Below are 21,877 nucleotides of genomic sequence, written 5' to 3'. Positions count from 1 at the left end.
GCCTCCTAAGTGCTAAAATTAAAGGCGTGAACCACTACTGCCTGGCTTTATCTTCTTTTTTTTTTTTTTACTTTGAGACTCTGGCAAGGGTTGCTGTTTTGTTTTTGTTTTCTTGTTTTGTTTTGTTTTATTTTTGTTTTTTTAAGACAGGGTTTCTCTGTGTAGACCTGGAATTCACTCTGTAGAACAGGCTAGCCTCAAACTCAGAGATCCACTTACCTCTGTCTCCCAAGTGCTGAGATTAAAGGTGTGTACCAACACCGCCTGGCTCTGTGTACTGATTTTTAATAACCTTTGTAGATTCAACTTAGACTTACAGGGTAGCAAGCACAGTGAGTTCCTATACAATCTCTATTTAGTTTGTCCCCTGTAACACTGTAGATTTCCCTGAGCACTCATCAGAACTAGTGTAGGTGTGGCTCTATTAACTAACTTACACACTCATTTGAAGCGTGCCAGGTTTTCTGGTCATGGCCTTTCTGTTTTCTAGTACCCAGAGTGAGATCCCATACCCTGAAAGACTGCTAAGTGCTGTTTGATGGTGAACAGCTAACAGCGCAAGAGTGGATTTTCCTTCCCTTACCTGCGAATGTCCATGGAAATATTTCCTCACACTGACACTTTTGACAGTTGCTACCGCGCCCCCAGTCTATCCTAGAAAATGCTGAGACATTGAAAACAGATGTTCAGAATTTTAGAGAATAGCTCCAGTTAGGGGGCAGTGCCCAGGGAAGGTAGCCTGTCTTAGTCAAGCCTGTGGGACCCTCATCCCGTATTTTTAAAGGGACGAAAAGGAATTTTTTAGCAGAATGTTTTAAAAATAGAAACCCAGATTTGCTTGTTTTTAGGAAGATAGTGGCCTTTTTTCTCCCACCTTAGAAATTATGCCTGGCCACCTGGTACAGGCTGATAAAGATGGCCTTGCTCTAAGAACAAGGATAAAGCTGACTCAGCAGGATGGGAGGGAGCAAAAATCCTTACACCCGTGCCAAAGCAACTTCAAAAAACGTCGTTGTAGTTATGCCTTTAAAAGCTTACCCCACAGAGGAGATACAACTCCTCTCTCTACCTTGCTGTAACGGGGTCATTTAGAGACAGGGGTTCCAAACATGTTTGTATTATGCTGATTATAATCATAATAATCAGGCTGTATTATTATAGCCTGGACCTCTCTGGTGGTCCCTCTATGGGAGTCTTAATCTGGGCACAACAAAGCCCATTCATGTGAGGCAATCTTTTGCTGTAACTGCAAAAATAAGGTGCAACCAAAAGACTGGGCATTAGAAACCTGTAGAAAATAGTCTTTGTTTTGGCTTTAGGATTGATTTTTTTGTTTGTTTGTTTTTGTTTTTTATTTAATAACTCTTTGGTTGGAAGGAGTTTGAGACAGCGTCTCTCTTCATGGTCCTGGCTGTCCTGGAACTCTCGAGGTAGACCAGGCTGTCCTAGAACTCACAGAGGTCATCCTGCCTCTGTCTTCCAGGTACTGGCTTAAAGGTGTGTGCCATCACACCCGGCATAAATAACATTTAAATGTTATTTACCCACATTGGGCTGGCGAGATGGTTCGGCTAAGCCAGACAACCTGAGGTCAGTCTCCAGGTCCTGCATGGTGGAAGACAGAACTGACTCCTGAAAGTTGTCCCCTGACCTTTGCCTTGCCATCCACTATTACGTACACACCCACTCCACGGTAGATTAGTCGGTTTTATTTTTTATTAGTTAAGGGAAAGATGAGCTAAAAGTACAAAACAGTGATGTTGTTTATGAATAGTTTAGAATATGCAGAATGTGTGTTCTCTGCTGGCAGCCGTCACCTGTGTCCTAGCCACTGTCTGGTGCTGTGAGCACAAGCACAGCATGGCTCCTGCCTGATAGATCCAGAAAAGGGGAAATTGAGCAGTGCTTCATTTTAGTATGGCATCACAGGAAATGCTGACAATTTTGAGCCTACAGGATACTTAAATTGCTTTTGTTCTTCATCTGAGTGTTAGAAGTTGGCCTCTTAAATGGCAACCCTAAATAAAATTTTCTGCTTAATCTGTGCATAGCTAGTAATCAGCCTCTCAAAGATTTTGCCTAGTCCGAGAAGCCAATTTCACCTACTAAGGTGATATTTCTAAAGTCGGTATATTTGAATCTGTAGAAATCTTCACACAGGGACTAGCAAGAATACTCAGTGAATGAAAGTGCTTAGGGTCCAAATCTATGTTCTGTCCCCAGAACCCATACTGGGAGAAAGAACCAACTCCCCAAAATTTCATATGTGTGACTTCCATGTGTGCATGGTGGTACATGTGTTCTCACATTCACACAATAAAGAAAAAAATCTCCACAAGTATTACTTCTGCTTCTGTAACCCTTTCTGGTGAATACCATATGTATAAAGATAATGTTACTTGTTTTCATACTGAACATTGAACCCAGGGCCTCATTTGTGCAACGTATATTCTACCAGTAATTAGTATCCCAGCCCATTGTTTATTTAGAAAAGCAGAACACTAGAATCGAGCTGGATGTCCAAATAGAAGAGTATAGTTAAAGCCTAGTGATGGTGGTGCATGTCTTTAATCCCAGCACTTGGGAAGCAGAGGCAGGTTGATCCCTGTGAGTTCGAGGCCATTCTGGTCTCTAAGAGCTAGTTCCAGGACAGGCTCCAAAGCTACAGAGAAACTCTGCCTTGAAAAACCAAAAAACAAAAACAAAAAAACCTTGGTTAAGTACATTAGGAAACTTCATGCAGCCAGAAATGTGATTGGAGCTAGGCGTGGTGATGTACTCAGAAGGCAGAGGCAGGCAGATCTCTGAGTTTGAGACTAGCCTGGTCTACAGAGCAAGTTCCAGGACAGCCAGGGCTATACAGAGAAACCCTGTCTCGAGGAAGAAAAAAAAAAAACAGGGAAAAAGAATTGGTGATTGAAACTGGGCTTGGTAGTATAAACTATCTAAACCCAGCTCTCAGGAGGTGGAGGCAGGAGGCTCAGGACTCCAAGGCTAGCCTGGGCTATATAAGGTAGTCTCAGTAACAAACAGAATAGTGGTCAGTTAGATGAAAACTTGGTAGCAATTGTTCTTGTTTTCCTCTGATATCACCAAATGAACAGAGTTCTGGTGAAAATACATCCATGCAGAAAATAAATTCCAGCACTTGGGAGGCAGAGGTAAGCGGATCTCTGTGTGTTCAAGGTCAGCCTGGCCTACAGAGCAAGTTTCAGGACAGCCAGGGCTACACACAGAGAACCCTGTCTCAAAAACAAAAGCAAACAATAACAATAACCGAAAAGAGAGAAGAGAAATCCATAGAAGATTTTTGTAGTCTTGGGGTAATATTTCATTGTGTAGCCCACACTGTCCTGAAGCTCCTGATCCTTCTGCATCCTCCTCCTGATGGTAATAGGCCTGCACCACTGTTCCTGGCAAGGTTTCAGTGTCGTGTAAAGTACTTACTTATTTAACACTGAAAATAGTTCCATTAATACTGTGAGCTATTGGTGATTGTCTATTGCTCTGCCTCTCTGGTTTTGTATGATAATGTGTTATTTTGTTTTCATTATTCTGGAAATTAGAGTACAGGTGGAAATCTGGGTTGAAAAGTTTGAGGTTTGTGGACAAGTTTCAAATTTTTTGGAATGGGGACAAAAAAAAAAGGATCTATCTCATTACAGAAGGAGTACCGGCAGCTCCAGGAATTGAAGACGCTCTGCTGGGGAAGCGAGGGTACCTGACACCTAGCAGCGCCCAAGAGCATCTTTTTGCCATTTGGAAGAACGAAGGTGCTAGAGAAACAGCCTCTATCTGTGACCTTTGATTTCCTGGTTCATTTCATTAGTCCACCCTCTTACTTCCTTAACCAAAGTTCTAATTAATGTAACTCTCGCCTGAATCCATCCATATGTCTGGGGCAGGCTTCAGGGCACATTAACTTAGAGCCATAAAGGAGCAGGGGCAGCTCACACCCAGCACCAAGAAATTGATATAATTGAGTCCAGTCACTCCTACACTGATAACATTTCTGGAAGTTTCATTGGCATCTATTTTTAAATGCCAGTTTTAAAAAAAAAAATGTTTTAAGGGGCTGGAGAGATGGCTTAGTGTGGTTAAGAGCACTGGTTGCTCTTCCAGAGGACCCGAGTTCAGTTCCCAGCACCTATATGGCAGCTAACAACTGTCTGTAACTCTAAGATCTGACACCCTCACACAGACATACATGCAGGCAAAACACCAATGCACATAAATAAAAATAATTTTTTTTAAGAAAAGATGTTTTAGTTGGGCATGGTGATGCACACCTTTAGTCCTAGCCCTCAGGAGGCAGAGGCGGGTGGATCTCTGTGAGTTCCAGGCAAGCCTGGTCTACAGAGTGAGTTCTAAGACAGCTGAGGCTTTCATACTGAGACCCTGTCTTGAACTCCATCTCAGCCCCAGATAAAAATCTTTTAAATGTTCTATGGTAATTCATTTTGTGAATCAAGGAATGAGCTTTTGTACATTTCAGTTCCCCACAGAAAGGGAAATCTCTGTTCTCTTTTAAATCTGTATCAATCTATGCAGGATACTCAAGTCCTTGCATCCCTCTTCTGAGGGGCTGTTCAGGGACACTGCTTGTGGTCTCTGCTAAGTGCTCACAGACAAGCGTGGCGTTAACAGGTTATCAGAAATGAAAGCATAGGCAAGTTAGCAAGATGCTCTCCATGGCAGGTTTTATTTGTTTTCTCCAAGCTGTTGGAGGTCCCCTGAAACTTAAAAATATGTCTTTGATCCAGTTTGCAGAAGATTGGCTTTGGCATACCCATGGAAAGAATGTTACATTTTTTCCCCTGAGGTTTTGAGACAGGGTTTCTCTACGTAGCCCTGGTTGGCCTTGAACTTACTAAGTAGACCAGGCTGGCCTTGAACTCAGGATTAAAGGCTACACTGCGCAGTTTATCTTTTGTTCTTTTTTTTTATTTTTTATTTTTTTTTATTCCTGAGACAGGGTTTCTCTGTAGCTTTTTGGTTCCTGTCCTGGAACTAGCTCTTGTAGACCAGGCTGGTCTCGAACTCACAGAGATCCGCCTGCCTCTGCCTCCCGAGTGCTGGGATTAAAGGCGTGCGCCACCACCGCCCGGCTTATCTTTTGTTCTTAAAAGGCTAAACTTTATTTTGACCTGATTTTTTTTTTAATTTTGATTAAGTTTGTCTAGAGTCCAAAGTAGCAAATATTTAATTATGTATATAAGATTACACATCAAGAGGGTGATAACAATTTCATGCTCCTGCACAGCTCATTTCTTACTTACTTATTGTCCCTGAGTGTCTTTTTGTTATCTAACTTGCACACAAGCTGTCATATACCCAGGCTGGTTTTGGTTTGTTTTTATGAAAAACTGTTTTCTAACTACATATGATCCCATACTGTAGGTGGAGGCTGCTTGTTCGTTCCCAGTTGCCCATACCTGAAATAATCACTCAGAAACCAAATTATTTGCAACATTGTTTGGCCAATAACTTAAGCATATTTCTTATATCTTAAATTAACCCATTTCTATTAATTTGTGTATCGCCACATGGTTGTGGCTTACTGACAAGGTTCTGGCACATCTGTCCCCAGCTGTGGCTATATGGCTTCACTTTGACTCCACCTACTCTTTCTCTCTCTCTCTCTATATATATATATATCTTTCAGCCTGGCTATATTCTGTTAAACCATTGGCCGAAAGCAGTAATTCATTAACTAATAAAAGCAGCACATATACAGAAGGACCTCCCACATTGCCATACCTTGAGGTTTTTTTTTTCTCAGTGATATTTTTATATCTTTATACATCGGCTTAAATAGTCTTGTTGGTTTCTATTTCAAATGCAGGATTCTTCCTGAATTACCTTTTTTCGGGATTGGATGATATTGGCATGGAGTCCAGTTTCAACCCTAGTATGTTCTTTCTAGATTTCATAGTGGTGCCGCCTTCCAGGTAATGGATTTGAACTTAACTTTGCATGAGAAGGGTGGGCAGAGGTATTGAGCAAGGACTGGAAAGGCTAGAGCACTGAGAAATCAAACTGTCAGCCCAAGGCTGCAGGTAGTGGCCAGAGCATTCTCTGTTATTTGATTGTCCTAGACATGGATGGTTGTTTGAGTTGGTTGTGTTGTGTTAATTCAGTAAATAGGTTAAGAGGCTGAAGAATCTTATGTCACTCTGCAGATATCGCCCCGTCAACCGCCTGGGGGACCAGATGTTTACTAACGGCCAGACCGTGAACTTGCAAGCTGTCATGAAGGATGCAGTTTTGATCCGGAAACTTCTGGCGTTGATGGCCCAAGAACAGAAGCTACCCTGTGAGGTGACAGAGCTCACCACAGACAAGGTCAGGACTGCCTCGGTACTGATATAATAGGCTTGGTTAATGATTGGTGTGATAAGAACTACACACTTGGTTCTAACCCTTTGCAGGCACAGAACCTATGGCTGTGCAAGATGTTAATTCAGTGGACAGCACCCATGGTGGGCAGTATGAATTGTTGGGACAAACACAGGCCTGATTCTAGATAAATCTAGGTGTAGTTTAGGTTCTGTGCCCAATGACAGTGCCATGGTTTCGTCAGTCCCTTTGATTTCTTGGACTCATCTCCGCTGTAGTGTATGTAGTTATGGTGAGGTTTCACACCTAGGCTGCTCTGCACCACTAGCTGCTCTAAGGCAAGCAGTCTTCCCTCGGGCTCTAAGAATGTGTGTTGTAGGCTCAATAAGGACTTCAGCAATGCAGCCAGGACAATATAGAATGGGTTTTCTAGAATAAGACTGTTCCTATTGACATTTCCTTACCCCTTTCATTATTCTGGGTCTTATACTAACTGTAGTGAACATAAAGCTGAATTGGGTACTTAGAATACTTGCTAAAGTCACTCTCATCCCCGAAATGCAGTCAGGATGCAAATAGAAATGGCCTTCTCCAGCTTTGGAGAGACAGCCTCTCAGACTCCCTGCCAGCTACTCAGACAGTCCTGCTATTAGCCAGTGACGTCACAAATTGACACCACTGCCCCTGGGCACTTAGCTTTGCACAGCTCCTTGAAACTGCCCCTGGGCACTTAGCTTTGCATGGCTCCTTGAAACTGCCCCTGGGCACTTAGCTTTGCATGGCTCCTTGAAACTTTCTCTGGTTCTGCTGAAGTTTACTTCAGTCAGTATAGGCGTCTTTTAACAGGTTTTAGTGTAAGAGAGAGTTCCCATCTGCAGACCCTGGTCCAGTATGGGAAACAAAACCATAACATAACCAAATCCAGTGACCAGGACTAAAAATTTTATTTTAATGTCCCTTCAGAGTAGAGATAAACTTTTGTAATAACAGGGCTTGATCTCTGGAGAAGAATCAGTGCCATCTTGATCCTTAAGCCAATTTCCCTTTGATTAATTAGGCATATTCTTGTCCTTTTCCCAGTTTGTGTTCATCATTATATTCCCATAGCAGTGCTCTCCCGGGAGCAGTTCCTAGGGACTAGAAGCCAGTGGACAAGATCTTGTTCATTTCAACAGTAATCATGTGGCTTTGAACCAGCAAATGCTGTATAGGCCATGGGTTCAGCTCTACATGCCTCTGCCGTCATGCACATGATGAAAGAGACCATAATGTTGCCTGCAGAACTACATGTACCCTCCTAGATGATTCCTTTATTCCTTGGTTGTGGGGGCAAACCCAGATTATCACCATGACACTATAATTATTGGATTATCACCTGCCCTTAACCTTGATACACCTATAGTTTTTTCTCTCGTTTAAACTACAGTGGAGGACTTTAACACCTAGGCCAGTTGCAGCCCAATTTGGCCAGTAGGTGGTGCTCTAAGACATTCTAGGATCTCTGTACTTCTCTTTCCTGAGCAGATAACAGGAGAAGCAGAAGAGACAGGACATGGGATAGAAATATTTTTAAGTGATTAGATAAGTATTTAAGCTTGAGGATCAGCCCGTAACTTAATCTAACCCACTTTAGGACTTATAAACCTACAGTACTATATGGGAAGCCTTTTTTTCTTTTTAAGAAATTATTTGACCTACATTAAAATAATAGTAATATTATTATTGTTATTATTTGTTTATTATTATTTGGAGATAGCATCTCATGTACCCCATGCTAGCCTTTAAGTCACTATATAGCCAAAACTGACCTTAGACTTTACTCCTCCTGCTACCTCGTGCTGGAATTACAAGAGTGTACCATCACACAGTTTCTGCAGTGCTGGGGTGGAACTCCTGCATGGCAGCAAGCATTCCACCCGCATTTTTATAAATTCACCAAGGCACGTTTTCCTAAACCTTTAACTAAAGAGGCAACTCCACATGAAACTCTCTTGTCTGGGAGAAGCCTCAGAAGTAGAGTACCCAAGGGAAGGGCTGCTAAGGCTCTCTTTATTTTGGTGCACAAGACATTAGGAAGCTTAAGATAGGAGCCTACACACACACATATTTTTTTTAAATCTTAGTTTAGTTTTGATTTTTGAGATAGGATTTTCTATGTATACCAGGAGGGTCTCAAGACTCTCCTGCCTCAGCTTCTCATGTGCGTAGCACAGTGTTGCTCTGCTTATGAATTTTGAGTTCACTTTACTACTAAAAGAGACAAGCTGATAGGTATGTGATGGGGCTGATGTGTACTGATACGTACGACAAGTTTAGTTCGTCTTCTGTCAGCTTCAGAGGCTAAACTCCAGTTTTAGCATTTCCAAGGCTGAGCTCTTATTTTTTTTTTTTTAATCAGAACTAGGTTGAGTAAAAACAGGTTTTTCTCTAATCATTCCTATTCCTTTGGGTTTGTCTTCCCAGGAAAATGAATCTTCAGTTGTTATCGACCGATCCTTTTTAAGTATGCTTCCAGGCCAATCTCTCACAGATAAGCTTTACAACATTTGGATTCGCCTTCAGAGCCACGTCAATATTGTGTTTGACAGTGAGATGGACAAATTAATGTTGGAAAAGTACCCTGGCATAAGACAGGTGAGCAGGGAATTGGATTCCCATCACAAGTTGGTGAGGGTCCGTAATACACAGCTTACAGCTGGTGTACGTCCCCAGCTCCCATCCACATGTTTATAAATGCACATTATCCACACTGCCACAGAAGCAGGAAAATAGTAAGCGTAGTGGAGTTACCTGGTGTTCTGTCACTGTCACTTCTTCTGCTCCTTACAGATCCTTGAGAAGAAGGAAGGCCTGTTCCGGAAGCACATGATGGGAAAGCGAGTCGACTATGCTGCCCGTTCAGTCATTTGCCCAGATATGTACATCAACACGAATGAGATTGGGATTCCCTTGGTGTGTTGCTGGGGAGAGGCCTCATTTTGCTGGTGGTAGCTGGGAGATAGCTGGTGTGCCATAAAGGTCTGGGGGCAGAGTTTAGTTTGCTGGTCGATCATAGCTGCGGTGGGGAGAACATCTAGTGCTTCACATGTGGGGAGGAACTGGAGGTGCAGAACAGTGTTGCCATCCTTTTACCGAGGTTATTCCACATCTGTGTCTGTATCGTATTCTTGTCAGTCTTAACCTAGTTTTTAAACCTTCCATGTCCAGCTGAGTCCATGGTGGGAAAAGGAGAGGGCAAGGGGCTTTCAATCCCATGTGGGTGTCTGACCGTGGAGAGTAGGAAAGCCCTCAGAAAGGCAACGTGTGTCACCTGTCCCTCCCAGTTCCAGGGATGAGTGGCTCGCCTGTCCACCATTTGTTCCCTTGGCGAGCCAGCTTCCTTTTCTCACTTCCCCACCAGTTAAAGCCTTGGCGCTCATTAGCAGCAGCTCTCCGGCAGACTCCTCCGTAATGGGCCTTGAGGTCGATAATTTGAAGATGGTTTAATTCCCTCTGTGCAAAGTTCATTTCCTTACACGCCACCCTCCATCTCTTGGGAAGTTGCTAATGAGCAGAGCTAAAGTGTTGTGATTCTCCGGCACATTTTGGCTTCCTGGGCAAGAGCCTGCTGTGTCAAGAACAGGCAGAGAAGGCCCTACCCTGTGTTCCGTGGCTCCCAGGAACTGCAGGTCCTTGCAGCAGAAAGCTGGACTCATACCAAAGAAAGGCGCTATGAAAGCTAACTGTATTCTTAGGTGTGAAGCCCTAGAAGGAAAGGCCTACGCATGTTCATTTTCTTCTCTAGACAGAATGTAGAGGCCACCCTAGCTTTGACCTCAGTGCCTAGAGTGTCTGGTTTATTTACTAATAGCTTGTATCCTGAGGAGAGATTCTAATGCTGTTCACTTACTAGCCCCTACTCTACCCCAGTTCTCAGAGTAGTGGAGGCCAGGGGTTGTTACAAGAGAACCAGGAAGAACAGAGTGGGTAAAACTGCAGCTCTCCTCCCCTCCCCCACAGGGAGATAAGGAGCTAAAGTCTGGCAGGAAACCACATTCCAGATTAGTGTCTCCTAAAGCTGTGGGCCAAGTGGTGACCAAACAGTAGATAAGTCCATTAGCACAGAGTTAAAGAGGTGGGATCATGGCAGGGCTCCTACCCTGCTCCTGCACAGGACCTGGGGTGTTAACTTCCTGAACTCCAAGTCTTTGATGCACTTGTGTATATGTTGAAGTATCAAATAAATAAAAATCAGTGGTTCAGAAACTCTCTTAACTGTAGAGAACTCACCTGTTTTAGAGCAGGTTTCAGTCTAGTGTTGACAAAAGAACTTTTTAATGTTCTCGGGTCTCAGAATTGCAAATCCATTTCCCCTCAAGTGCCACTGGCTGATGCTACGCCTGGGCTCAGCACAAGTACCCTTAGCAGTTAGTGATGCCTGCTAAGATGTGGAGGATTCGGTGGCTCTCAAGCAAGTGCCCCATACCACTCCTTTGGCGATCCTGATTTTATTGGCAAACCTGTAAAGTTTCAGCGTGCGTTTAAGAAACTAATGCATCATTTACTCAGTTTGTTCCCTTAAGGGAGCGAGCAAAGCGCAATGACTCCACAAAGGAGACAGATGTCGTTCTGCCTACCGAAAGCCTTGGCTAAGCGGATGGTCCCTACAGTTTGGAAGAATATCAGATAATTCATTTTGTTAGTTTTTGTATTCCTGGAACCTTGTCTGCCCCTCTTGAATTTTAACATGCAATCCTGTTTCTAGGTATTTGCCACAAAACTGACCTACCCTCAGCCAGTTACCCCCTGGAACGTGCAGGAACTGAGACAAGCAGTCATTAATGGACCCAACGTGCACCCAGGAGCCTCCATGGTCATCAATGAGGATGGCAGTCGCACAGCCCTGAGCGCAGTGGATGCTACACAGCGGGAAGCTGTGGCCAAACAGCTCTTGACACCAGCCACAGGCGCTCCTAAGCCCCACGGGACAAAAATTGTGAGTGAATGAAGGTTTATGATTAGTTCCTTCTGGTTCCTGCATGCTACCTTTGCAAGGGGCTACTTGAAAGGTGGTACTCAGATCAGGAGCAGCTTCGCTGGAGCTAGGGAGAAATACAATTTGAACTCAGCCCTCATACTGAATTAGCATTTCTGAGATTGGCCGTTTGTAATAATGGGTACAAACACGACAAAGTTCCCACCTGTCTAGAAGGAACTTTGGAAGAGCAGAGACACTCTGGGCTTGGCATGGTGACCATTTGTTCCTATTGCTGTCCAATGCTAGCAGCAGCACTATAGGCCCGTCCTCGCTTTCCTTGTTTTTATAGTTCCACTCCATCAGAACAGCAACACTACTTGAATTAAATTGTGCTCTATGCCATTTTGCTTTGGTGACAGGGACACCATTCAGACCAATAGATAGGTCAAGATACTGATTTTGTTCTTTGTCATGTTGGTACATTGTTAGGTTTTTTTGCTTGGAGCTATGTGAGGGATTTGAGAAGTTTGTTTCACTTAACTTTGATGAATCCAGGCAAATGTAGAATAATCTTCCTGTTCTCTTAAACAGTTGCAGTGAGAAGAAAGGTTTCAAGAGTGCATGATGAGGGATCATTAGAACTGAGGTCCTACTGTGTGCTCAGGCTTTGCAAGGACACAGCAGGGATTGCCAATAAATATCTGCTGTCATCCAGAAGTGAGCCCTTGGGCTGCTGGGGAATCAAGGCCAAGTACTGGGACACTGCCCTGGAGGCTGCTGAGAGGAGAGGAACGTAGTTTCCATCAGGAGAGAAGAGGGGCAGGCGTCAAGGAAAGAGACCATTTTTTAGCCCTTCTAGATTTGAGATGACTTTGGAGAAAATAAGGGTTCATCTGTAAAAAGTAGAAGTGTGAAGCTTAGATGGGAGAGACCATGGAATTAAGAAAAAGCTGTCAAAACGTTAAACTCATTGAGCAGAGTACATTGAAAAGAGAAGAGGAGGTCCCCTGGGAATGTGAGCTGGGGAGCAGCAGGGAAGTTAGGGAGCGATGAGACTGGACTTGCTGGGTTTGTGTCTGCTCTTGTTTCTTGTATGTAGTTCTTTAGGGGTTCTTTAGGGTGAAGCCAAAGTCACCTGTGAGCATAGAGGGAGACAGATTTCAGAGCCCTCGGGTTGAGGAAATAGGCAGTAAGTAGCTAGGGACATTTGAAAGGTCAGTCAGAAACGGTCTGACATGGGGGTGTAAGGATAATGCAGAGGCACTAGGGTGCTTTCTTCAGGTGACCTGGTTACTTCTGTGGGCTCAGGTGGGGCTAGGCAAACGGTAGGTCGGGAGCTCCACTGAGGGAGGTTGCTCAGCTGCAGTGTGCTCGGGAGATCACATGGTGCCAGTGAGAGATCCCTGAATAGCTGTGACGGTGAATTAGGGTGGCTCAGTTGATTATCTTCCTACTTGGGCTCAAACCCTTACCAAGGTCATGAGGCCACCTGTGGTCTTTGCTTTCTCCACTGGTCCCACCTTTCAACCCAAACTGTTTGATGCTCTCTGCAGCTGGCTTCATCTCCTTTCAGGCTTTGCATATGCTTGGGGCTCTGCCCTCCGTATGACTCCATGGCTGATTTCTGCTGTTCCTTCAAGTCTCAGCCCAACCCTCTCTTCCCTAAGATCATAGTAAATATCTCAACTTTAATTGGTCTTACAGGCTATTGCAACTACTTAGCTCTTACTACGTAGTGTAAAAGCAAGTGTAGACAGATGAATGTGTGTCCGAAAATATTTATTTATAAACTAGGAAGCCATGCCGCGGATGGTATTCGTTAGGTACCTCCTTGATGTGTTCACCAGCACACAGTCTGTACCCTTATCCCTTTCCCTGCTTCTTGCTCTCAGTACGTTTTATTATCCCTGTGTGTGTGCCCATCTCTCTTGTGTTTGAGTTCCCCATTCCTGTGCAAAGAAAAGTGGTCCTCCCATCAGGTCCTGCGACTTGGGATGGCAAGTTTCATGTCAAAATGTCAATAATGCTATGTAAATTTAGGATGCTTCGACTTCTGTATTCAATGCACTTCTAATTTGTTTGTCATTTGAAAGAGTTTGGGCATTTACTACACAGAGCACAGGACAGGGCAGAAGGCCTGAGAGAGAGGACTCAGAAGGAGACGAAGGATTAACCTACAGGTTAGATGAGGGGGGAAGGGTTGGCGGAAAGGTCATTTTCCATGTGACAGAGGTAACCCCTGTTCTTTCCCCTGGGCCTCATCAAGAAGGAAGTGGTCAGGATAGTGTAGGCTTGTTTTTTTGCCTGGCAGCTACCCTAAGCTGCCTCTGGCCCCATGCCTGCCTTTGCAAACTCTGACCCAGGCTCTGGGGCACACTAATTTTCACCATAGTGTTTATTTAGTGACAAGAGAAAGGAAAAGCCCTGGTTTGGGTTGGCAAGGGGAGTGCCCTGTGCTCCAGGTTTTTGTTTGGCTTGGCCACTGTCTGGCAGACTGGCCTACATCTCTTCCCAGCTGCAGTGAAGCTGCTTGTGCTAGATTCACTAGACTTAGATCCTAAGCGCAGCCTGTGTTTTTGAGACTAGACCACAGATCTGGCCAACTTTTCCCTTGAGACGCTAAGGAAAGAAAACCTCAGGCTGTGACGCACTGAGCCGGCCAGTTTCTTGAGCAGAGATGCTCATGGGAATCTTCAGAGGTCAGGTCTCCTTGGAAACACAGGAAGGACTCTGGTGTGGGCATAGAAAGGTTGGAATTCCTTGGGAAGTGAAAACACGGGCCCTGTGCTTTTAAGACTGCTCCTCTGATGGAACTTGAGCAGAACTGACACGGCCTGTGGGAAGGAGGGAAGAAATAAATCTCTTCACAGCCTGAAGACCAGCTTACAGGCCCAGCTTCTCAGTGTGCCCTCAGACACATGGCAACAGCAGGATACTAGAGCTGTTTCCTCCCACCTCCCAACTGCTGCGGCCCAGAGGGGACCTGAGGAAGAGAGACAGTTAACAAGGGTCCATGTCCTCTGGGACACTTGATGGTAGTTGTTTTCAAAAGTGTCATTTGGGTTTTAAATCAGCTTTGAGACAGAGGTGTTCTGTCAAAGGAGCACGACAGAGTGGGTTTGAAAGGGGAAGTCTGATCAGTCTTTGTCTAGATGGGGAAAATTTCTCGTGCTTTTTTATTCTTTAAAGTTTGTATCTTCTGGTTTTTCCCTTCAGTGAGCACATCACTCTCTCCACCATGTGAGTCCCAGGGATCGAAGTCAGGCCACCAGGCTCGGTGGGAAGTGCCTTTGCCTAACACTGAGTCGTCTCTGGCAGGCAGAGTAGGAGGACCATAATTTTGAGGCCAACTTTGGCAGCACAGCAAGACCCTGTTTACAAAAAAAATCTATTTGTAGAAGTAGTATGTATTCTGATATGAACAATATTAAGACCTGTCTGTGATGGTTCAGATGTTACTGTGTGCCTTACTCCCTTTCGAGTCCATGCCCCAGGGACCTAGCAGTGAGGCGCTTCTCACCTTTTCCCATGTGCAGGTGCTCTCCTTACATGCTGCAGGGCTTTTTTTTTCTTTGTATTAATACGTCTTTCATCATCACACTCAGACTAGTATTGATTTAATTTAGTATCTGTTATCACTGTGTAGCATTCTGTAATGAGCATACCCTGGGATTTACAGCTACTTCTGTGGGACAGTTGGGGTATTTCTACTTCTTTCCTACTGTAAACAGGGTGGCACAAACATACCTTCTTTTTGCTTACCTTGATGCTTTCTCACTCCTGAAAGGCTAAAAGGAAATGGTTTGAATGTTGTAAGGGGTATTTTCAGATCTTTTTCCTCAAAGATTATGACAGTTTTTAGCTTTTATATTTGTTTTGAATTTTTGAAGCACAAAATGTTTTCAGGGTCACTGAACTGAGGCTCACCAAGCCATGTCTTCCGAGTCTTGGATATTCTGTGAGAAGCTGGTCTAATTACTGCTAAACTGTGGGATTCATGTGTGACCTTGGGAGGATTTGGGAAACTGTTGAGCTCTTTGAAATCCATGGAGGCATGCAGTCTTGCGGACTTTTGATCTGTTTCTCTGTTAACTCTGAAAGAGGAGCCTACTAGGGCTCTGCTCAGCTGTGCATTTTGGATAAGGTGATGCTTGCTGCACAGATGTGTGGCCGCCCATGTCTGCTCCTTACACCTCTGAGCAGAGGGGCCCATTGAGAATTTCTCAGTTTGTAGAGCTTTTCTGTAGATCAAAAACTCCCCTTTCATCTAGTTGACTAGAACACAAGGCCTACAGAGTTGACAAGTGAAGTGTGGTAAGCCCTTGAAGGGATCGGTGATATTGCAGATGTTCCCACTGGCACTCATCTACTCGTCCTTCTGTGTCCCCAGGTGTGCCGGCACGTGAAGAATGGGGACATTCTCCTACTGAACCGACAGCCTACCTTGCACAGACCCTCCATCCAGGCCCACCGTGCCCACATTCTGCCTGAAGAAAAGGTCCTACGCCTTCACTATGCCAACTGCAAAGCCTATAATGCTGACTTTGATGGAGACGAGATGAATGCCCACTTCCCCCAGAGTGAGTTAGGCCGAGCTGAAGCCTATGTCCTGGCCTGCACTGATCAGCAGTATCTTGTTCCCAAGGTAAGTCTGACCTTGAGACCGTGTCGTGGTTGTCACCAGCATGACTTACCTTGCTGAGTCTGGACCTTGGCTGGTGGACAGCTCCAGGAGAGGCGTGTGTGGAATAGGAGGTTCTAGGTTCTTCACAGTGTGTTTTTCAGCTCTTAGTGCCTAAAATCAGTGAAACATTTTTGTCTTGTGACTTAAAATGTTAGGATAAAACCTGGGACAGTCTCACAGCAGACTTCTGGTCCTCTGACTCTCACAGCCATCCCAGGGAGCCAGATTCAGTAGCTGAATAATAGCATTTAGTTCCAGACTTGTCTGCATTCTCTAACTTACTGGTTTAGCAAGCATTTAGCATGCAAAATATGAAGACCCACAGAAGATTGATCCTTTAGTTATGAGGAGCCTAAGGTTATGTATTTTTCCTGTTTGGTTAGTCTTGTTTATTTTTATAAATTTTTTATTGAAATATAATTACATCACTTCTTCCCTTCTGAGCTGTGTCCCCAGCCCTTGAATTAAAGGAACCTTGGGGGTTGTCTACAAGTTCTCTTTACTTTCAGCCAGCTTGTTTTGTCAATATAGTTAAGATTTTGATCAGTTTTATTTAGTCTTTAGTATAAATATTGAGAGGGAAATCCTTATTTTACAATCCTTATGGTTGTAAAAATACAGCATCATTGATGGCAGAGTAATAATAGTCAGGGTTGTTTTAGCTAAACAGAAAACCCATTGTTTTAGGACTCTTTCCTTTCTTTCTCTCTTTGGTCGTTTTCCTTCCTTTCGTTTACATTTCACAGTGTTCATCGCTTCATTTTTTCTGCATCTTTGCCTAACTGTGGGGCCAAGTTAAAGTCCCTTCACTGTAGTTTGTGTTGTCCTCTTAATTAAAGCTCAGATGAATAGAACTTTAACTTTAAAAAAAAAGAAAGAAAAGAACCTAATTTTTCATTTATCTGTTTGAATAATATTCCCCTTCTGTTTCCTTTGTTTTCCAAGGTCCAAAGCTTTGTGGAAATTTCTTAGCAAAACTTAAGATGCAGTTTCCTGACTTCTACTTAACTATAAAATTCAAGATATAAAACACACTATTTTCTTAGCATACTGACCAAAGATATTAATATTAATGTCATCTTGCTGGAATGTTAGATAGTAGCAGCACTGACAATTTTCTGGGGCTTTAATTCAGAATTGTGCTTTCCAACCCTAAAAAGTTTTTTAGGAAATTCAAAATTATAAGTAGGTCCTTAATAATCAAATTAATTAGCATTTTTCCCTAGAGTCCATGATTAATGCATTGAAAGCAATTTAGCTCTTTAAGGAATTTTCTAGTCCTGGAAAACTCTATATAGAAAAAAAAGGCACCAGGTATGTCATATAAGTAATTATTACTTTTCCTAAAGAGTGGAAATTCTGTAGTATCTGCTCCAAGAGACTGGGATAGATCAATGCATAGCTTGGATTTTTTTTTTAAATTTTTTTATTTATTATGTATATAGTGTTCTGGGCACCAGATCTCATTATCGATGGGTGTGAGCCATCATGTGGTTGCTGGGAATTGAACTCAGGACCTCCAGAACAGCAGTCAGTTCTCTCAACCTCTGAGCCATCTCTCCAGCCCCTAGCTTGGATTTTTCTTCTAAGAAAAATAAGATCATTTTCGGATTAAAATGTGGATTAAGAAGATTTTTTTATTTAACTTTTTATTTAAACCTTTTTCATACAGTATTTTTCATCATGTTCTTTAAAAAAATAGGAACAAAAATTAAAACTAAAAAAATCAATAATACAAAATATAACAAAACAAAAGCACACACACAAAAATGCATGCAATCTGTTTTATATTGGCCGGCTACTTCTGGACAAGGGGCTGGCCCTGGAATGCAGTGGATTTCCCCAGTGTCACTAGGGAAGATAGTTTTTATTTGTGTTAGTAACTCAAAGCCTTCATTAGAAAGGCTGCACAGTCCATCTGTCCTGCCGTATGTTTATGGCACCTCTTTTTAGCCCATCTCTAATGACTATATAAGCTTTCATAGACCCGTTGTTACAGTGTTTAGACCATTTGACAAGATTCCTCAGTCTTTGAATTAGTACATGTGTTCACATTCGGCTCTTCCAACAACTGTGCTGTGAGGTCCCACGCCAAGCCCTTGGTTATGAATCATGGCTATAATATGACAGTCAGCTGATAATGCTCTTTGAGCTCTAGTATCAGTTTTCCCTCAGATTCCTGTAAACATTGAAAAGTTTTCAGAAACTACTTACAGAATATCAGTCAATGTGCTATTTTTACTTCTGTTTGCCTATGTTACCATGAACACAGACCTGGCAGATAAGGTCCAGGAGACTGGGTATTGCAACAACAGAAAATGTCAAACGAATTTAATGTGCCTTTTGAACCTGGGGTTTTAATAAAATCCCGTGTTTTGGCCTTAGGTAGGTAGTACCTTCGTGAGAACTTACCTAAACCACATGCTGTATTCTGAAGACACACTAGTCAAGGACGTTCTTTCTCCGTGTAGTCGAATACATCAAGACCCTCTCAGGAATCCTGAGCCCAGGCTGTGGTGTCCCGCACCTTTAGTCACAGTACTCAGGAGGCAGAGTCAGGCAGATCTCTGCATTCAAGGCCAGAGGTACATAGTGAGACCCTGTCTCAAAAAGAGCAAGTCATTCATTCCTAAGACTTCAGCTGCAGCGCTTCTCCCAGAGAGATGGGGTCTGGCCACCCCTCCCCAGTCTGTAAATGGCCCATTCTGTGCTGCTCTTCTGTGACATTAAAACACTTTGTGGTCATGTACTCGTCTCAGCATTTGTTTACTATCTGTCTTTTCCTGGAATAGTCTGATGATCCACCTAATGCCTAGACATACAGTAGGCTCTCAATAAATATTTGTTCAATGGATGACTGATTTACAGAAGAACAAGGCCAGAAATGTGTGAAAACGCAAAAGCATAAAACCAAACTACAAAAAACAAGAACACGGCTGACAGCAGCCAGACCAAACTTCTGCATAAATGCCAGAAATCTGCTGAGTAACCAGAACCAGATGGTCAGAGGAAAAGGACAGCTTGTGGAACTAAATGAGCTTGAAATACTTTTGCCGTAAGACAGTAGGCGGCTGGCAAAAGTTGAGGCGAGTGTAACTCCTGGTCGTGTGATTGTGAGGCCTGTTTCTAAGGGAGAGCATGGGGTGGATAGTCTGGCCTTTATATGAAAGCTCTTGATCAAAGTGACTTCCAAGAACATGGTTACAAATTGAAGACTGTGACTTGAAGTTTGGCTTTGTTCTTTTCTCTTTGATTTGCAGGATGGCCAGCCATTGGCAGGACTGATTCAAGATCACATGGTTTCAGGTGCAAACATGACCATTCGGGGATGCTTTTTCACCCGGGAGCAGTACATGGAGCTGGTGTACCGAGGGCTCACAGACAAAGTGGGACGTGTGAAGCTCTTTGCTCCTGCCATCCTGAAGCCCTACCCACTGTGGACAGGAAAGCAGGTAATTGGGAGAAAGCAGCCAGTGTATATTTTAAAAGGAAATAAGCCACTCATATAACAGTTTCAATTCCAAGAGATCCTAGAGCAGAGACAACAAAGTCTCTAATCCTTCCCTTTGCGTGGGGCTCCAAGGTCTGGGAAAACTCAAGGTGATTCTAAGAACAGGTTGCATGGTTCCTGTTTATTGATTTTTAACATGAAGTTGGTGTCCCCTAATTCAAATGCAGTGCAAATGCCAATGGTGTTACAGTTCTAGTATTAAGGTTCATTGAGAAATAACCAAAGGCTTTGCTGAGTTCATTGACACCTGATTTTTTTAGTGTTTAAATCTAGCTTTCTCTCTTTAACAGATGATAATGCTGAGACTAATGTTAAATTACATGTTCGGGGTTATTAGAGGAAGAATTGGAATTCAAACTCAGGATTTTTAATGCCCAAAGCAAATATATAATAGTATACATGGAAACCAAATGATGAAATACACTACAGTATATTCTTCTACTGTTGCCTGGGCCTCTAAGTTCAGCTTCAAGGATCAACTTCTAGAGTCTTGACTCTTTACCCATAAAAAGTGGATTTGAAAAAAATCTCTGTGGCCTCCTCCAGCTCTATAATTCTTTAAGTCTGTGAAAGTGTCTTGGGTTTTGTTTTTTTTTTTTCTTTTCTTTTTTTTTTAAATGTGTAGCCCAGGCTGGCCTCGAACTCGTGATCCTCCTGCCTCTGCCTCCTTCAGCAAATCCTACCGGCGTGCGCCACCACAACCGGCTTTATTTTCTTTTCAAGACAGGGTTTCTCTGTGTAACCCTGGCTGTCCTAGAACTCACTTTGTAGACCAGGCTGGCCTCAAGCTCAGAGATCCACCTACCTTAGCCTCCCAAGTGCTGGGATTAAAGACCTGTGCCACCACTGCCAGCTTAGTCTATAAAAGTCTTAAAACACCATGACTATTTTATGAATGATGATGTCTCCATTTTGTTGCTGTAACAAAGCCCTTTAGGTGAGGAAGAGTTTACTGTAGCTCAGTTACAGAGCTTTCAGTTTTGGTCACTTGACTCTGTTGCTTCCAGACCTTTGTTTGGTGAATCAGAACGTTAAGGATATAGCAGAGGGACAGGAGACAGAAAAAGAACCAAGAAGAAGCATGGAAGAGAGGCCCTTCAGGGCTGTGCTCCAGGCCTTCTACTCTATGCCTTCTACTACAGCAGCAGATCCAGTAAACTCAGTGGATTAGCCCATTTGATGGAGTTAGCACTTTCAAGGTGCAGCCATCTCTCAGTAGTCCCACCAGCTGGGGGCAGAGCCTTCACCACAAAGGGAGTTTTGAAAGAATAGTTCATATCTAAATCATTGCAGCTGTTGAATTTGGCTTGCTAATATTTTGTTTAGAACAGCTATTACTTTTCTCATTGCTGTAACTGAATACCTGACATGGCAGGAAAGGTTGGTGGCCGGGACTTGAGTCAACTGTCACATTGCATGCACAGTCAAGAAGCATGGAGACATGAACCCTGGTGCTCAGCTCACCCTTGGGTGGTGCCAGCCACATCCAGGAGTGGGTCTCTTCAATTAAACTTTCCTAGAAATACACAGACACACGCAGAGTTGTGTTCCTATGGTGATTCTAAATCCCATCAAGTTGACAATGAAGATTCACCATTGCAAATCACAAATATGTTTTACTCTATTGTTTGTGTGTGTCGCTCATGTGGAAGTTATTAAGCTATACATTTTTCTCTGCTCCTTTTCCCTCCCCTCCCCTCTCCCATGGTCTCCATGCTCCCAATTTACTCAGGAGATCTTGTCTTTTTCTACTTTGCATACATGTAGATCCATGTATGTCTCTCTTAGGGTCCTCTTTGTTGTCTAGGTTCTCTGAGATTATGATTTATAGGCTGGTTTTCTTTGCTTTATGTCTAAAAGCTACTTATGAGTGAATACATATGATGTTTGTCTTTCTGGGTCTGAGTTACCTCATTCAGTATTATGTTTTCTAGACCCATCCATTTGCCTGCAAATCTCAAGATGTCATTGTTTTATTCCTCTGTGTAGTACTCCATTGTGTAAATGTACCGCATTTTCCTTATCCAGTCTTTGGTCGAGGGGCATTTAGGTTGTTTCCAGGTTCTGGCTATGATAAACAATGCTGCTATTAACATAGTTGAGCACATGTCCTTGTAGTAATATTGAGCATCCTTTGGGTATATACCCAAAAGTGGTATTGTTGGGTCTTGAGGAAGGTTGTTGTCTAGTTTTCTGAGAAATCACCATACTGATATCCAAACGGGCTATACCAGTTTGCACCCCCACCAGCAATGCGGAAGTGTTCCCTTTACCCTGCAACCTCTCCAGCATAAGTTGTCATCAGTGTTTTTGATCTTGGCCATTCTTACAGGTGTAAGATGGAATCTCATACTTGTTTGGATTTGCATTTCTCTGATGGCTAAGG

General features: G+C 43.3%; 1 protein-coding gene across 1 annotated transcript in view; it reads left to right on the top strand.

Annotated features, from left to right (window-relative positions):
* Polr1a (RNA polymerase I subunit A) overlaps window positions 1–21,877 on the top strand; it is a 62,044-nt gene that overhangs the window by 10,027 nt on the left and 30,140 nt on the right. The window contains exons 7-14 of the mRNA XM_075983840.1: window positions 3,666–3,773; window positions 5,846–5,951; window positions 6,183–6,345; window positions 8,803–8,973; window positions 9,169–9,291; window positions 11,084–11,314; window positions 15,687–15,941; window positions 19,241–19,432. Of these exons, the coding sequence (XP_075839955.1) occupies window positions 3,666–3,773; window positions 5,846–5,951; window positions 6,183–6,345; window positions 8,803–8,973; window positions 9,169–9,291; window positions 11,084–11,314; window positions 15,687–15,941; window positions 19,241–19,432 (1,349 nt within the window). The remainder of the gene's footprint in view (window positions 1–3,665; window positions 3,774–5,845; window positions 5,952–6,182; window positions 6,346–8,802; window positions 8,974–9,168; window positions 9,292–11,083; window positions 11,315–15,686; window positions 15,942–19,240; window positions 19,433–21,877) is intronic.

This window comes from Microtus pennsylvanicus, chromosome 8, assembly GCF_037038515.1.
Source record: "Microtus pennsylvanicus isolate mMicPen1 chromosome 8, mMicPen1.hap1, whole genome shotgun sequence".
In the NCBI taxonomy this organism is placed as follows: Eukaryota; Metazoa; Chordata; class Mammalia; order Rodentia; family Cricetidae; genus Microtus; species Microtus pennsylvanicus.
This window is presented reverse-complemented; position numbering and strand designations above follow the sequence as displayed.